The sequence below is a fragment of the Equus quagga genome, chromosome 3 (genome assembly GCF_021613505.1).
Source record: "Equus quagga isolate Etosha38 chromosome 3, UCLA_HA_Equagga_1.0, whole genome shotgun sequence".
Classification (NCBI taxonomy): Eukaryota; Metazoa; Chordata; class Mammalia; order Perissodactyla; family Equidae; genus Equus; species Equus quagga.
In genome coordinates, this window is record NC_060269.1 from 153,142,083 (window position 1) to 153,161,112 (window position 19,030).

At 42.6% G+C, this 19,030-nt stretch overlaps 1 protein-coding gene across 3 annotated transcripts in view; it reads right to left on the minus strand.

Moving 5' to 3' along the window:
* Nucleotides 1-19,030, minus strand: part of HTT (huntingtin) — a 163,458-nt gene that overhangs the window by 52,682 nt on the left and 91,746 nt on the right. For all 3 annotated transcript variants that reach the window (XM_046656987.1, XM_046656986.1, XM_046656989.1), the window contains 7 exons: nt 18,572-18,627; nt 17,442-17,590; nt 15,091-15,227; nt 13,251-13,367; nt 9,253-9,375; nt 8,722-8,957; nt 7,464-7,606 (listed from right to left, as the gene is read on the minus strand). In XM_046656987.1, coding sequence (XP_046512943.1) covers nt 7,464-7,606; nt 8,722-8,957; nt 9,253-9,375; nt 13,251-13,367; nt 15,091-15,227; nt 17,442-17,590; nt 18,572-18,627 — 961 coding nt within the window. The remainder of the gene's footprint in view (nt 1-7,463; nt 7,607-8,721; nt 8,958-9,252; nt 9,376-13,250; nt 13,368-15,090; nt 15,228-17,441; nt 17,591-18,571; nt 18,628-19,030) is intronic.

A 19,030-nucleotide genomic window follows, 5' to 3' on the forward strand; every position in this document is an offset into this window, starting at 1 on the left:
TTTCAGTAGATAAACAAAATTGATAAACCCCAAGCCAGACTTACAAAGAAAAAAAAGAGAGAAAGCTCAAATAAACAAAATCAGAGATGAAAGAGGAGAAATAAGAACAGATTCCACAGAAATACAATGGATTATAAGAGAATGCTACCAAAACCTATATGCCAACAAAATGGATAACCTAGAGGAAATGGATAAATTCTTGGATTCCTAAAATCTCCCAAAGCTTAGCCAAGAAGAAGCAGAGAATTTGAACAGACAAATCACAAGGAAAGAGATTGAAACAGTCATCAAAAGCCTCTCAAAGAATAAAACCCCAGGACCAGATGGCTTTCCTGGGGAATGCTATCAAACTTTCAGAGAGGATTTAATACCTATCCTTTTCAAGCTATTCCAAAAAATTAGGGAGGATGGAACACTTCCTAACACATTCAACAAGGCCAACATCACATTGATACCAAAGCCTGACAAGTACAGCACGAAAAAGCAGAACTACAGGCCAATATCACTGATGAACACAGATTCAAAAATTCTCAACAAAATTTTGGCAACCCGAATTCAGCAATTCATCAAAAGGATCGTCCATCATGATCAAGTGGGATTCATACCAGGGACACAGGGATGGTTCAACATCCGCAAATCAATCAATGTGATACACTACATCAACAAACTGAGGAATAAAAACCATATGATCATCTCAATAGATGCAGAGAAAGCATTTGATAAGATCCAACCGAGATTTATGATAAAAACTCTGAAAAAAATGGGGATAGAAGGGAATTACCTCAACATAATAAAGGCCATACATGACAAACCCACAGCCAACATCATACCCAATGGGCAAAAACTGAGCGCCATCCCCCTGAGAAGTGGAATGAGACAAGGATGCCCACTATCATCACTCTTATTTAACATAGTACTCGAGGTTTTGGCCAGAGCAATTAGGCAAGCGAAAGGAATAAAAGGAATCAAAATAGGAAGGGAAGAAGTAAAACTCTCGCTGTTTGCAGATGACATGATCCTATATATAGAAAACCCCAAAGAATCCATTGGAAAACTTTTAGAAATAATCAACAACTACAGCAAAGTTGCAGGGTATAAGATAAATTTACATAAATCAGTAGCATTTCTATACTCTAATAACGAACTAACAGAAAAAGAACTCAAGAACACAATACCATTCCCAATCGCAACAAAAAGAATAAAATACCTCAAGGTGAATTTAACTAAGGAAGTAAAAGATCTATACGACGAAAACTACAAGGCTTTTCTGAAAGAAACGGATGCTGACATAGAGAGATGGAAAGACATTCCATGAACGTGGATTGGAAGAATAAACATAGCTAAAATGTCCATTCTACCTAAAGCAATCTACAGATTCAACGCTATCCCAATCAGAATCCCAATGACATTCTTTACAGAAATAGAACAAAGAATCCTAAAATTCATACGGGGCAACAAAAGACCCCGAATTGCTAAACTAATCCTGAGAAAAAAGAACAAAGCTGGAGGCATCACAATCCCTGACTTCAAAACATACTACAAAGCTATAGTAATCAAAACAGCATTGAGTGATACAAAAACAGGTGCACAGATCAATGGAACAGAAGTGAAAGCCCAGAAATAAAACTACACATCTATGGACAGCTAATCTTCGACAAAGGAGCTGAGGGCATACAATGGAGAAAAGAAAGTCTTTTCGACAAATGGTGCTGGGAAAACTGGAAAGCCACATGTAAAAGAATGAAAATTGACCATTCTTTTTCACCATTCGCCAAAATAAACTCAAAATGGATCAAAGCCCTAACGCTGAGACCTGAAACCATAAGGCTTCCAGAACAAAAGGTAGGCAGTACACTCTTTGACATCAGTATTAAAAGGATCTTTTCGGACACCATGTCTTCTCAGACAAGGGAAACAATAGAAAGAATAAACAAATGGGACTTCATCAGACTAAAGAGCTTCTTCAAGGCAAAGGAAAACAGGATTGAAACAAAAAAACAACCCACTAACTGGGAAAAAATATTTGCAAGTCATACATCCGACAAAGGGTTAATATCCCTGATATGTAAAGAACTCACACAACTCAACAACAAAAAATCAAACGACCCGATCAAAAAATGGGCAGGAGACAAGAACAGACATTTCTCCAAAGAAATATACGGATGGCCAATAGGCACATGAAAAGGTGTTCATCACCACTGATCATCAGGGAAATGCAAATCAAAACTACACTAAGATATCACCTTCCACCCATTAGAATGACAAAAATAACCAAAACAAATAGTAGCAAATGTTGGAGAGGTTGTGGAGAAAAAAGAACCCTTGTACACTGCTGGTGGGAATGCAAACTGGTGCAGCCACTATGGAAAACAGTATGGAGATTCCTCAAAATATTAAAAATGGAACTACCATATGATCCAGCTATCCCACTACTGGGTATCTATACAAAGAGCTTGAAATCAGCAATTCCAAAAGTAACGTGCACCCCAATGTTCACTGCAGCATTATTTACAATAGCCAAGACGTGGAAGCAACATAAGTGCCCATCAACTGATGATTGGATAAAGAAGATATGGTATATACACACAATGGAATACTACTCAGCCATAAAAAAGAACAAAATCATCCCATTTGCAACAACATGGATGGACCTTGAGAGAATTATGTTAAGTGAAATAAGCCAGATAGAGAAGGACAATCCCTGTATGACTACACTCATATGAGGAATTTAAAAATGCAGACAAAGAGACCAGATTAGTGGCTATTGGGGGAAAGGTGGGGTGGGGGGTGGATACAAAGGGTGAAGGGGTGCACTTACAACACAACTGACAGACAATGACGTACAACTGAAATTTCACAAGATTGTAACCTATCATTACCTCAATAAAAAAAATAAATAAAGAAAGAAGTATTGAAAGGAATAATGGAAGCAGGAGTTGGAGACAGAGTACCATCTTCAAGCAGATAGGATGAAGTGGGCAGAGCTCAGGCTCTGGAGACAGGGGCCTGGATCTTCACCCCAACCCCACCCCATGATCTCTCTGTGTCTCAGCTTCTTCAGCTAGAACACACGTATAATCGTACTTCACACAGTGCCTGAGCCTATAGGAAGTGCTCTGCAAACGTTAGCTACTTTGCTTACCATCATCCACTTACCACCCAAGAAGCAGCATGATATAATGGGCAAGAAAAAAATACTTGGGTTTTCATTCTTGGTTTTACCATATGATCTTTCAGAACGTACACTGTCTCATCAGTAAAAAGGGGGAAATATTTCATAGAGTTGTTCCAAGGATCAATGGGGATAATACACATAAAAGGTACCACCTACCCATAAGAGAATACCCTTATTCCCAGCATTATGACCACTAGCAGCCCTGATCCTTGCCCAAGAATGAATTTGAACCAATGTGGATTTTACTACTGTAGAAAGAACCATTTTCTCTTTCTTCCAGTATTCTTACTTTGGCCCATACATAAAGTGTGAACACTGACTCTTTTTTTTTTTTTTTTGCTGAGGAAGATTCGCCCTGAGCTAATACCTGTTGTCAATCTTCCTCTTTTCACTTGAGGGAGATTTGCCCCAAGCTAACATCTGTGCCCATTGTCCTCTATTTTGTATGTAGGTCACTGTCACAGTATAATTGCCAACAAGTGGTGTAGGTCTGCACCTGAGAATCGAACCTGGGCCACCAAAGCGGAGCACGTCAAACTTAACCACTAGGCCATGGGGCTGGCCCTGGAACACTGATCCTTTTGAAAGTATTGGGAAGAGAGCTCTGTCCAACCTTCCAGCTCCACCTACAAGGAAGGAAGGAAGTGTGCAGCATTAACATCCTGCTTGCTCCTGCTTCCCAGAGGATCAGGAATGGCCCTATGGCTCACTGCTGCCCTCAATTACATGTCTGGATGGCGGTGGGGAAGGGCACAGGATGTGGACTTGGAAAACACAGTGAGCAGTTAGGAAGCCTTATTGAGGCCACAGGCTAGAGAGCTTCAATCCAGCCATGCTTGCAACAAAGCAACGAATATTCTCAGCCCCATGCCTCAGGCTCCACTGTCTGCGAGGAGAGGAAGGGGTATTAGTTACCCAGATTTTGTAAAAATGGAGGCCAGGTATCTTTCTTGGCTATTCGTTTATGCTGGATTAAAACTGAAATAGGCAAATGACTTTGGGAATCATACCCCTTCCCCTAACAAGAGGGGTAACAGAAAACTAGATGCCAAGGCCATTATTCTGACTAGTTCTCATTTTGAGAAATGGACAAATTCAAAGGTCTCAATTTCCAGGGGAGGAGTGAAATTCATTGCCTTTATTCAAGCAATGCATAAATAAAAATTACCAACTTTAGATACTAAATGCACCTTATTTATATAAAAGTACCAGATGACTGACTTCAACTCTATCTCAAAACCACCAAACACAGTAATTCTACCCCCAGTGTCTTTAAAAGAAACGCAGTCAAAATCAATGAGAAGAAAGAAATAGACATTTATACATACGCACACCACACACCCCTCATTTACAAATACTGAACCAAGTGAACAATGTCCAAAGACACTAGCAGCAAAACCCATGTGCCCTAATACCTAGCCCGGGCTCTTCAGTCAGACCTGTTGCCTCACCTGTCCTGTCTAATTCGGCAGCCACGTCAAGTATGGCTGTTCAGATTTAAGTTAATTAAAATTAAATCAAATAAAAACTAGCTACTCAATCACACTACCATATTCCATGTGGCCCAACAGCCACATGTGGCTGGAGGCAACTGAACTGGTGCAGACACAGACCTTCTTCCAGTGCAGGAAGCTCTACTGGACAGTGCTGCAACAGACTATAAAAATATTTCCCCTGATTACGAGAAAAGGAAGAAGAGAAAGTTAAAGCAATGGGTTAGTGAACACCTTGAACAGCACAGAAACTGATGGGGATAAAGACACAAAACACACCACTCTCATCCAAAGGCAGAAAGCAGTCCTTGGAGATGAACTGGGGGCCCTCTGGTGTCAGATCCAAACCAACCGATGGCCAAATATTAAAATGACCAACATACTAAAAATGACCGATTATTCACAAGGCATAATTATTTTCTCAACTTGAAACTTATTATAGTGGGCCAGTGAGGCATAAACAAAAGATCCTCAAAAAGAAAATTCTTTCAATGTTAGTAAATGAGGTGGCTTGAAACTAGAGTCCATTAGCAAATTAAATTCTGGCCACTCAGCTGCCGAGGCATTAGCAATTAAATGAAGCACTTCCTTCTCCGTGTCTCCTGAGCCAGGTAAGACCAGGTCCTGCCTGCCTCCCCAGCGCCCCTCGCACCCCTCACCCCTCACACACTCCTCTCTAGGCTAGCTCCTCGCTGTTCAGGTCTTAGCTTAAGTCACCCCTCAGAAACCAGCCCCTACCTACCCACCCTGTTTTTTCTGTCACTGCACTATTTGTTTCCTTCTTGGAGATATCAAGACTCGTGATTACATGTCTGTGTGTCGTCTTCCCCGCTAGACTGTGAGCTCCACAAAGGCAAGAATCACGTCAGCTTTACCAACCACCGTGTAGCCAGAGCCCAGCAGAGTGGCGGGCTGACTTGGTAACATCTTTGTTGAATGAATATTCAAAGGCTCAAAATGGTAACTATCTTTTGCTCTAAAGGCATGTACTTGGCGTGTATGTGTTTTAATTTGTATTAAAGTAATAAATATGTGTGATTTAAAAACCCATAAAATAGAGAGGGGCATCTTAATTTAAAAGTGCCCTGCCCCATCCCTCTTAAGGCAACTACTGGTTATCATTCTGTTTTTAGTTCTGGTAGTTACCTCCAAAATTCTGCTTGATAAGCTTTTATCACTTGTAGCAGACCATCAATTATTTTGTTTGCTCCTATTCCCTTGCTGTCGGGAGGGACACTCCCTCTCAAAGGAATGCTGTCTAATCTCTCATCTGGCCTGGCTTGGCCACAGTACACAGAGGCTCATGTGCCATTCATAGGACTCACGCAGGGGCTGAGACCACACACACAGAGGCCATCTTTCTGCCATGGGGAAGGAGCCCGCCAGAGAATGAAGCCAACATAGGAATCAGAGCTGAGATGTGGAAATACATGATGGAGCAACAGAATTAAACCATCAGAGGCAGTCATACCTAAAGAGAGCAACTACCTCCGCACTTCCAGGAGCTCAAACCAGTCAGTTTCTTTTCTCGCTCTAGTTTAGGATGGAGTCCTATCCCCACAACTGAAACTGCCGAATACAACCACCATGTCATATTTACAGACTCGACCCGATTCGAGAATGAGACAGCTCACGTGTGCTCCCTCCTATCAATTTAAGCTGCATTTTCAGTTCTATTTGGTTATCTTTGTGGCCTCTATTTTTGTTCTGTCAACTTTAGATATCATTGCACAGCGTCGACAATGCAAGATGAGAGTATTAGTGCCCCTTCCATCCCTCCACCTCTTTCTCTACCTTCTACTTTGCAAATTAAGTTGGTTAGTTTCCCTTTATATTTGCCAGAACTGAAAACATTTTCATTTTGTTCTGAAACCATAATTAAGTAAATAAGTCTTTGATGTCTTATTCATACACTGATTCTAAAAATGAAAAGCCAAACAGCATTTACATTGATGATATGAATATAGTTCCCAACAAAGCGAAGAAGCCTAGAAGGATGATAGCTCTTTCTATAGGTCTTGGTCATGACCCCTGAACCATTTAAAGAAGAATGGTTTCCATCAGATCAACTGCTGAAAATCACGTCATATTTTGGTTTGGTTCATATTTAGACCATGACTTCCTTGCTGTTTGTTTTCCCTAGAGATTAGAACTGCTTTTCATTTTTCTTGCTAAGAGAAGAAAGATATGCCTGAACCCTATAACTAAAGTCTTACAGCTTCTCACTTACTTTATCTAAAGCAAGGCATTCTTCTTCTTCTTTGTTTTTTTTTGCTGAGGAAGATTCACCCTAACATCCATGCCAATCTTCCTCTATTTTTCAGTAAGTGGGCCACCAGCACAGCACGGCCACCAACAGAGTGGTGTAGGCCCACACCAGGAACTAACCTGGGCTGCTGAAACAAAAACACGCCAACCCTAACCACTAGGGCACCAGGACTGGCCGAGGCATTCTTCCTGAAATACTCATTCCTCTTGGAAAACAGTGACTGTCCTAATATGGACTGGTTGCTTCCTATTCTTGCTGGATGGCTTTCATCTTGTGACTTCTCTCTTGGGTACACTGTCTTTTTTAATCCACAGTCATGTTTAAAGGTAACCAAAACATCTTGGCCTTCCAAGTCTTTAAAACAGGAGGAAGCCCTCAGGTTTCCTCTTTTCATCAACAAACATTTTCAAATGCTCAATGAGCAGGGCAGACCTTGCACTGGACAGCACAGTTCCTATACTCTGAGTGTACAGTGCAAGAGAAGGAACATGCAGATACTCTACGAAGACTAGTCTGATGCACCTACCAGACTTGAAGATGTGGATCAGACACATCAGCAGCGTGCCTAGTTCTTGGCAATAGAAGGTATGTTGCTGCTCACTCATTTCCACTTTTAGCTGTTTCGTAACAATGTCCTCTAAAAGAATGCCAACCAGTTGTAGTAGAAACCTTCAAAGAAAGGGAAAAGGGTGATGGTGAATTAGGTGACTACTCCTATTGTGAGGCATACATGTGAAAACATATACAGTAGATATAGGTAGAGTAAAGATATAAGTAAAGTAGAATAAACGAAACGAAATGTTTAATGCCCCCCCTTTGGACTAAGTCCTTTACCTCTCTGCATATCACCTTCCTCACTTATGAGATGGCAATAATCACATCACCTTCAAGGTATTCTTAGGAGGATAAAGTAACATTTAGTGTTTCTTTAAAGCTTTGTAAACCATAAAGCACGCTGATAATCTACCACAGGAATTTTATGTATCGTCCATTTTAGCCACCTGCTTAAATGTAACAGAGGGAGCCAACTTGTCAAACCTATAGACAAAAGGGAGCCATGCAGGTTTACTGGATTTATCTCCACAAACATGCAGGCACCTCCACCGATGACCAGTGAAGGGGTAGCTAAAATGCCATTACGGTGGATTCGGCTGGAAGGAGCACATTTGCAGAAACTGCACTCACAGGACATCCTCTAAGCAGCTCTTACTTAGTGAGTACCCTGAATCCAGCACAAGTGGATACACACTTGTCTAGGCAGCAAGCATTTACAGTGCCTGAACTGGGATCATTGCCCTCAAGAAGCTTCCAAGCAATTTATGAGGGCAGTCACAATTTGATACCACAAGGTTACGGAGGGGAGCATAGTGGGAGTGGTCCAGCCTGACAGGGAGAGGGTTTTGTTACTGACTGTTTAGAATGGCCAGCACACGGTGAGACTAAAAATAAGGCTGGCTTTTAGCGAGTTTTCAAATTCTCTGGAGGCAACATACGCCCTTATTGCCTGCACTCAGGGCAGGTTGCCCCCACCCCCTGCCAGCCTGGTGACCACTGTGTTGTCTTCAACAAGGATACAAGAAAGGATGTGACGGAGCCATAAGAGATGCAGGCACCAGGGGCCACAGGTGAGGCAGAACAGGTAAAGAAAACACACCGATACAGACTTCTTTACCTAACTCGCAGAGGTAGGAAAGACGAGGAGTAACTGCAGACTCACTGATGACGAACACCACATGACCTCCAGAAGGACATGGACTACCTAAAGGTTCAGATATAGAGCATACCTTGAAAATGTTTCTTCTGGTAAATTCTTCACTTGTCTCCCTTCACCTTGTTCTTCTGGTGTTGAATTACTGTCCCCATCTCTTAATCTATTAATTATTGGACAGGAGATTAAATATGGAGAGAAGGAAAGCTCCTGAATACGAGAAAGGACAATATCTTCAGTTGACTGGGAAATTAGAACTCTCAAAATGGCTAGGATTCCTGATATCCACAGTTGAACAGTGCTGACAGATGCCTAAAAGAAAGAAAATAAATGAGTTATAGCTAAAGAAAAAAGAGGATTAAATTTTTCCTGATTGTCAATTTCATGAATGAAAATTATCCCTACTGTACCATTCTATCAATAAATCTTTCTATTACTGGTTCTCAAAGTGTGGTCCCAGACCAGCAGCATCAATACTATCTGGGGACCTGTGTAAAATGCAAATTCTCAGGCCCCAACCCGGCCGGGCAGAGGCCCTAGGTGACTTGGATGAACCCTCTCTGCAGAGTTGTGGCCGCAAGAGGCCATCATGAGGTGAGATACTCACCATTGTATCTGGAGTGACAAACATACTCCGTAACAGCATGTCCACGGGGCGCAGGGAGGAAGGGGCCAGGATCTCAAATAAAGTGTTCAGCACTCCAAGGGCCTCGTGAGAATCAATGTGCATCTGTTGCAATTAAATGTCACATAGGTTTTCCCATAAGCCAATACAAATGCCAACATTTATACCTCAGCTTAGGTATCTCAAGGTCAAATGACCCTGACCATCCCATCATGACTACCCTGCATTTAAATGCATTTTAACTTTAGTAGTGAACCAAGCAAACGCTTTTTAGAACAACACTGTAACAGCTATGTTTTTTCCACAATGGAAATTTCATTTAGATTTTTATTACATAAACAATATGCTTTCTGTAAAGATTCAAATACATAAAAGTGTGAAAAAATCAACTGGAATTGCACCATCCTGATACAATCACCATCAACATTTTGGGATCCAGCCTGTATACACGTATAAGCTACCCAAAAGGGTGTCAGACACACTATGTCTTTTCTCTTTGCTTCACTTGCACCTCAGCCCTACCCTGCCAATTAGCAACAGATGTTAACAAATTGGTATATTTCTCTTAAGTTTCTCCACATTCCTATAATCGTACATTCACACACAGAGAGGTATTAAGTTGTTTTGCAAGATTATATTATAAACGTTTCTGCTTTTTTCCCTTAAAAATACAAGGGAGAACTCCCAAGGCAACAGTTTCTAAAATCTAACATTACTTTTAATAGATGCAAAATATTCCAAATTAAGTCTCTACCACAATGTATTCAACCCTTCCCCTATTGATGGGCACTGTTAACAATTTTTGTCACTACTAATGGGTGTGTCTACACATAGTAATCATATCTGCAAAGAGATGTGATTTTCAAGGTGCAAATCTCAACACCACACAGCGCTGAGCCGCACCCTAATGGTAAGGAACAACCTGCACCCACCAACTCTGCTTCTCTCCAGGTTCTCCAGGGGACTCACCATGCCCACAGCCGGGGCCCACCAGTTATGCAGCCAACCCCACCCTGTGTCTGGTGTCTGCTCAGGGACACCACAACTGCAATTTCCGTCCTGTACCAGCCAACTCCCCTCTGCTTTTGCCCTCGGTTTATACACAGACTCCTCCCTTCTCCAAACTCAACCTTCTACCTACCCCTCTTTCCTCCTCCGGCTGCCACCCCACATCTACTCCCCCTTAGAGTAAAGTCTCCTTTGATTCCTCTCACGAACACACTCCAGCTGGGCTTCTGTTCCCTCTGCTCCAACAAAACTGTTCCCCAGTGACCTCCGTGCTGCCAAACACAGGTCAGTTCCCAGGGCTCATTCATTAGGCCCATCAGCAGCTCCCAGCTGATCCCCCTCCCTCTTCCATGAAATGCCTTTTTTTCCCTTGGCTTTAAGAAAACCACAGCTGCCTGCTCTTCTTTTCCCGCACTGGCTGGTCCTTCCCTGTCTCCTCTGTGGGCTCCCCCTCACCTCTCTAGCCTCTAATCTGGGGTTGCCCCCGGCTCAGAGCTTGGCCTTCTCCTCCTCCCAAGCTACACTGGGTCCCACTGTGACCTCGTCCAGTCTCAAATGTTCACCTCCTGCCCAGCTCTCTTTGGACAACTCCAGACTCATATATCCAAATGCCCTCCTCCGCCTCCCCAAAGTGCCTAGTCAGGTGTACCAACTGAACATACCCAGACCACGCTGTGACCTCCTCCACAAATCCATACCTCCTATAGTCTCCCTCACCTTGAACACAGCAGCCCTATATTACCCTGAAATCACCTGCATACCCCTCTCTCACATCCCACATCGGCAAAGTTTACTGGTTCTGGTTCTACCTTCAAATTCTACCCAGCAGATGACCACTTCTTGTCACTTCACTCCCACCATCCTGGTCACACCACTCCCGTGCCTCAAGTGGATCTCCCTGCTCTGCCCTCACCGACCCCTCGGGGTCTAGTCTCAGCTCTCAAATCAGACCACGCCACTCCTTTGTACTAAACCCTCTGAAGGCTTCTCAAAGTCCTCCACGCTGGCCAGAAAGATGCTACATGACCCCTCACTTTCCCAGGCCCCTCAAAGTCCTCCACGCTGGCCAGAAAGATCCTACGTGACCCCTCACTTTCCCAGGCCCCTTGCTTCCTTCCTTTCTCCCCGCTGGTGCTCCCTCCACCCACACCAGCCTCTTCCTGCTCTTCAATCCTAACAGCCATGTTCCCACCTCAGGGTCTGCACTGCCATTTTCTGTCTAGAAAGCTCTTTCCCCAGGTATCTGTTTGGCTCATCCTTTACTTCCTTCAAGTTCACTCAAAAACCAAACCAACTTAACAATGCAACCCCACCCTGACGTGCCCAACTCTCTTCTCTCCTTCATTTTCTACATAGTACTTATTACCATCTGAAATTTTATACACTTTACTAGTTTATTTTTCTGCTGTCTGTCTCCTCCACCCTTCATTCCAATGCAACTTTCACTCCAAGAGGGCAGGGTTTTTTACTGGCTCTGTTCACTGATGTATCTCTGCTAGTACCTGGTAAGTTTTTTTTTTTGAGGAAGAGTAGCCCTGAGCTAACATCTACTGCCAATCCTCCTCTTTTTGCTGAGGAAGACTGGCCCTGAGCTAACATCCATGCCCATCTTCCTCTACTTTATATGTGGGACGCTTACCACAGTATGGCTTGCCAAGCAGTGCCATGTCCGCACCCGGGATCCCAACAGGTGAACCCTGGGCCACTGAAGCAGAACGTGCAAACGTAACCGCTGCGCCACAGGGCCAGCCCTCTGCTAGTACCTGGAATAGTGCCTGGCACTATTTCTGAATGTCACATGTACCTGTGCTAAGCTACGAGGCAGGCTTTCACACAATTTCACAGTCGCAGAAATTAAGTTGGGCATTTACCATGCATTCAGTCTTTAACCTCCACCTTCCCCAGATTGTGTCCACGATAAGTAAGAGAATGGAATAAAACTTATAGAGTAGTACTCTGAAACTATTTATCGACAGGCATGGAATACATGACTACATTAAAACACCAAATCCATCAATTTATTAAAACTGCCATCCATCAATCTCACCAGAAGCCAAGACTCTCCTCCCTCTATCTAAGTGACCTTGGAATAACAAATCCGTCAAAAACCAGAATGGGGGTGAAGTTATGAAGACAGTAACTACTAATGCAGTGTGCTTACCTATACTTTTCCATCGAATGCCAAAAGCCATGAAAACTGTGTTCCTTAGCCAGGATGATCAAGATGAACAAAGAGGTATCTGCTGACTGCATCCAAAGCTCTTAAGACCAAGAGCTTTGTGGGCAGCTGGCGAGGTTTCCTAGAGGGACCACCTTCAGGAAGCCCCTGCCACCCTACGAGACCCCCACTCTGGTCACAAAGGTGTTGCTGCAGCAGGTGCCAAGTATCCTGCCCTGTGACGCCTGGCAGCAGACATGGTTCAGAAACCACGTGATTATTGGGCTCCATCCTAAATGGCATGGCCAGAACACTTCCTTTCACTGTGTTTCTGGAAACAACTGATTGCATCATTTGATTACAGAAATTCTGATTAAACGACGGATAACTGCTAAATTACTTTATAAGTGATAAAGAAAAGTAAACACCCACAGATCAAACAAAAACATCCAATTGACCAGAATGAGGGAGGCAGTGTTGTAAAATAGGAGAGAACACACACTCTGGAGTCAGACTGGCTTAACTCTAGTCCCAGTACTTTCCAGCTGTGCACCTTTGGGTAACGTAGACAACATCTCTGAGCCCAGCGTTCTGCAATTCTAAAGCAGGAGACAATAGCAACCTGAGAGGGTCACTGAGAGAATAAACGAAAAATCCCTTGGCTCATGATGGACACCGATAACCATCATAAAATGAATCTATTATGATTTAATGAAAATCCAATCACCAGTGCCCACCTCCTCCAAGGATCTTCACCCACTTACAAACGCGTCACAATGGCTCCACAACAACGAGGCAAGACGGGGTGACAAACCTGTTGTTTGGCTAACATCGGGAGGATGATGTCGGCTATCTGTCGAGACAGCCGTTTCCACTTGTCTTCGTTCTCCTTGTGGCACTGCTGCAAGACTAGAATAAACATCTCCAACACCTGCAAGGAGTGTAGTGGCACAGTCATAAAGGCTCCTGGCCGAGTCTCCCGTCCATCACCACATGCTCCATCTTGCACTCATCCCAGCTCAGCTGAAAGACTCCACGATCCAAAACAACAGGGTCCCCAGTGAGGGCCTGATGAACCAGATGCAACCCTGGCCCTGGGACACGCGAGATGTGGGGAAACCAGAAGACGACGCAAGGGGTAAGGGAGCAAACTCCTCAACGGTAGGCTCAAGCTGCACACTACTCAGGATGACTCATCATCACTATTATTTCTATGGAAATTACAAGACTTCACAATCAGAGAAAAGGTACAAAAAGAAAAATCACACTCATATTAATCTTTGGCAAAACACAAACACAGCCTGGACTAAACTATTCTGCAGATGCCTCATAACTTTTGTGTACATGAATTTCAAGTCTGTGTTCTTTGCAAAGGTAACCTCTACTGAGTGGTACTTACTGTCAGAAGAGTCATGGTTGAGCATAAGTTCATTAGTGCTCATTTCTACAGAGAGATATATCTAAAGGCCTGTTTTTGTAAATAAAGTTTTATTGGCACACAGTCATACCCTTTTGTGAACATAAGGACTAGGACTGCTTTCATCCACAACAGCAGACGTGAGTAGTCACAGACACCACATCGCCTGCAAAGCTTTAAAATATTTATCTGCTCGTTTACAGAAAAAGTTGCCGGCCTCGTCTATAAAATATAACTACTATAAAGAAGGAGACATCTAAGCCCACTCTCTCTACAGCCTGCCCGACCACCCCTTCCCACAGCAGCCTTCTTGGGCAGAGCTTCTACAACAACGGATTGTCCCTCATATAAGCTACTTGAGGGACATCTGCATTTAATTCTGACTCTCCCTAACGAAGCCTAGCCAACCCTCTCTGTTCTCTCCTGAATCAGGCTGAGAACTCTTGGAAAGCATGCAGCTGATAAGCCACTCTCTAGGCCTCCCACCAACACAGCATGCTTGCCAAGAGTCAGTTGCTGGTTCTCAAACCTCTTTATGGTAGTTGTACTTTTTATTTTAATTATGGGATTTAATTAAACAGTAAGCACTTAATTAAATATTATCCAGGTTAACCAAAATGAGAATGCACAAAGGAAGTGTTTCTATGAGAAAAGCTCATGACTTTATCAAGATTCAAAGACAAATAGCTAAAGAATCACCAAAGTAAGTATGGGGTGGGCAACTGGACCAGCCAAAAGAGAGAAGTCATTGAAATGCCACATTTCTGCACTCAGGCTGCACTCAAACTATCTGAAATTCTCCTCCACCTTAAGGAAAACAAAGCCAGAAACCAGCTCAAAGAAAAAGACCTTGGTCCTACATCAAAATAGTGGTAAATAAATGTATAAATAAAGTCTTTAAGTTATTTCAAATTTGAGATCTTTTAAATCATTTTTTAGAATTCTACCCTTTTGATCAATGTTGTCAATTAATTGATTTTTGGTCCTCACTTTGGAAAAGAGGGCCTTAACCATATTTACTCCCTTGAAAGATCTTGTGACTGTCAGCCAGGTATCAGGTGGCCTCCCCACGTGGCTGTGCTGCTTTAAAGACAGACCCCTACCAAACCTTCTGTCTCCCTGGCATCTCCCCAGCCCGAGAGCCCAGGGCTGGCACAAAGCAACACTCATGATGAACAAACAGCAGGGTCCCGCAGAGACAATGAAGTATCAGCAACCATTCCTTGTCTCCTCTCACCTGATGGTACTGGATGAGTCTCAGTAACATTGACACCACCACCTCTTTTTGGGTTTCAAGCTCTTTTCCTGCATCAGCTTTATTGGTTCCTCTTAATACGAAGAGGTCATGGACTATGGGCTGCAGAGCTGGTATGGCTGTGGGTATGAAAGGGCATATTAAGAAGGCATTATGTGACACTTACATTTGGAAGACAGCGCTCAACATCTCCAAAATATTTTCAAGAAATAAAGAAACCCTAATCCATACTTGGTTCACGATAAGGGCTAAATTAAGGTTACCAAAAAGTGCTGCGAAATTATCAGTATACCTTCACAGCAGGCCATGGTCTTCCTCGGACACTTACTGATAATTTTGTGAAATCTTACAAAACAAAAAAACAGCGTTTCTATAACATAACATCACTTCTGACAAAAAGAGACACAAATTCAAAGTCAAATTCAAAATAATAAAACCTTCCAACTAACTAAAATAACAACATTCTATTCTCATGCATAATGGACGTACAGATTTACCTGAACAGACAACAAATTCTTCTTTAATAGAAAACATTCAAAGTATTAGATTTCTATGCTGTTTTAAGTAATTAGGTAAAGGATTTTCCCCCCAAGTCTAGTCTTTATCCAAAACAGCAAAGTACAGTCATGCACCGTTTAATGAGGGGGATATATTCCGAGAACTGCGTCATTGGGCGATTGCATCATTGTGCAAACATCATAGAGTGTACTTACGTAACCTAGATGGTACAGCCTACTACACACCTAGGCTATATGGTACTAAATCTCATGGGACCACCATCACCTATGGAGTCCACCATTGACTGAAATGTTGTTATGCAATGTATGACTGTAAATTCTTTTGTTTAACACCACCACATGAATAAACTAAGAAATGAGTTTCATTGGGAAGGGTTCCGCCAGATCACGTCCCCAAGATTATTGACTGGCATGCTGTCTCACCCTAGTGACATGTACCGCAGGCATACACACCCTCCGTGACAAGCACCACGGGCGCACTCACCCGCAGGGACACACACACAGGCACATACCCTCACTGACATGCAACACAGGCACCACAGTCATCCTCAGTGACATGCACACACAGCACACTTGCTGACTTTTCCACAGATGACCTAGCTTTCTACTAGAAAGTAGGGTTTGGCTGCCTATGGATTTTCTATCCAAAGACCCTTAATCCAGGAAACCTTATTCATCCATCTGTTTGACATTTTCACTTTCAACTATATCCAGGGAACCTAACGTCCATATATGTAGAAATGCGTACTTTTGCTGAGGCATGAACTTCAGCCCTTGTGAAGCTGTGGCAAAGGTGACGCTTTAGCTAGTGTGGAAAGTGGGATGGCACCAAGCCCCAACCTCTCAACAAAGCTCAGTCATCTGCTCTACTGCAAATGCCCCAATGGAGAATGTGATATGTGGCAGCAATGTTCTCACTTCTGGGGTTTGCAAAGGTCTTAGGAGGTGGGCCCCCTGTGCCCCACCCCCCAAAAGCCTACAGATTCCTGACAATGGGGCCAGAGAGGAGTCAGTAGGAAAATGCTGGAAGATCAGTTTAAAAAGCTCAAAGAAAAGAGGCTGGCTTGGTGGCACAGCAGTTGAGTTCCTGCACTCCAATTTGGCGGCCCAGGGTTCGCCAGTTTGGATTCTGGGTATGGACCTACAAACTTTGTCAAGCCATGCTGTAGCAGGCGTCCCACATATAAAGTAGAGGAAGATGGGCAGGGATGTTAGCTCAGGCCCAGTCTTCCTCAGTGTAAAGAGGAGGAATGGCATGGATATTAGCTCAGGGCTAATCTTCCTCAAAAAAAAAAAAAGTTCAAAGAAAGATTTACAGCTTATTCTTAAAACCACACAAGCTCAATCTACAGGTTGGAAGGAGGCTGCTTGAGCAGCTGACCATTTTCTGTGGTCCTCATTTAAGCTGCTATAAAACAACCAGGCAAAACCAGAGGTGCTGAATCAAGGCCAAACTTTAACTTCTAATACCACTGGATAATAAACCAAGTGTCCTTATATAAGTTGGGATTTTTAAATTTTTACGTTTTGTATGGATAGACAAGAGTACTTATGTCAGACTCCATCTGTACCTTAGATCATCTTCCTGTTCTTTATATTTTTACCTAAGTGGATTATAAACTCCTGAGTAAAGAATGTGCTCTCTCTTTTTTTTAACCTCTCTAACCAATGTATGCACACACACCCATGCACGCACACAGAGCCCCCGAAGCACAGAGCAGTTATGCACATGGGGGGAAGCTGGTGTAACTAAGACTAACACTGTTGAGCACATCATGATTACTGAGGGCCACAGTAAAAGGCTGGTCTCATTACCATGTGTCACAGCCTTCCTCCCACTGGCCATGATGCCATCACAGAGCTGAATGATTTTGGGAATTCCGATGATCTGTTTTGAATGATAGCGTTCATAAGATAGTAATACCAGGAAGAAAAAGATGTTTGGGATAATTGCCTCTGATTCCCTAGAAACAAAAAAATCCATTTAGACATTTCCTTTTAAAATTAAAATACATAATCAATATGAACAACATGAAATTACTCATGATTCAAAGTTGAAAGACACTGAGTGAGAGAAAGGGACAGAGCAAGGCAGAGAGAGTACACATTAAGCTAAAGGAGTCTGAGTGATGTAATTCAGTCCCATCAACATCATCACGCTTTCTCATCTATGAAGTGCATCTACCCTGCCCACTTGGAGAGCCTGGGCAGTTGGCAGGGCTAAGGCAGAGCTGGAGAAGGTACCCAACAGCGCTGGATGCCCACAGATACAATCTCAGTTCTCCTCCTGCCCCTTCACTCCGAAGTGAGGAAACTGACCCTCAAAGGAGAAAAAGTAACTTGCCTCCAATCAGAGTCAATGTGTGGCATAACTAGAATAAGGAACGGTCTCGACAGCCCAAGGGGCGCTCAGAACACTTTCTTTCTGCACAACATTTCCCTAACTATTCATTAAGTAGTTCAGAAACTAAAAATTTTAATTTTTAATCATTATACAGCTATAGCTGGCATAGGAGGAAGTATTAAAACCTTACTGTCTAGCAAGGAAAGCTGCAATTAATATAAGTGCATAACAATTACTTTACTTAAGATAACCATATCTAAAAAATGTTGTCTCTAAGAAGACTTAAAAAATTTGTGTTCTATCATTTGAGATTTCATTTAGCAATCTATTATCATAATTAAGTGCTTTGAAATGTGAAATGAAAAACTGACAACATATGTGATTACCAGATGCAGAACTGCCACTAAACAAGTCTTGAGATACTTATTCATTAATTTTTAAAAGAAACAAAAATGCACAACATGTTAATCTGATTTCCATTACAAAATACCTAGCAAAAATGCCTAACAATCCTTTAAAGTAAATGTTCATCTAAATAATCCAAAACTACATGTAAGCTCACAACAAGGACAAGAAATCTAAAATAACAAAATGCTATTACCTGAACTGGCCCACTTCAATGTATTCAAACTGCTTCAGCACAAATCCAATAAACACCTACAAGCAGGAAAATAAAATCTTCACACCAATAATTAAAACGTGCAAACCAGGTTACTTTTCTTCCTACTCGTGTAAATTTTTAACAAGTTTCCTGATAGTAGATAAATTTGTTTGTATATAAGAACTCAAATGTACTCTACTGTCAGACTAGATAACTTCAGGACGCTTCCAGAAATCCCTTTAAACACACTGACTGAACACTGAGGAGAGACCTCTCTAGAAAAACAAATAATGAGCTCCAGGAGATAGCAGGAAGTACCCAAAAGACACATCTTGGGGATGTGTTTGTTCCAGTGCATGGCAAACCAAGCAGCACAGATTTCCTGAAGCTGATTTAGTAATAAAATGCCCAAATTAGTCTATCTTCTCCCTCCCACAGCCTGACATTCAAAGGAGCCCA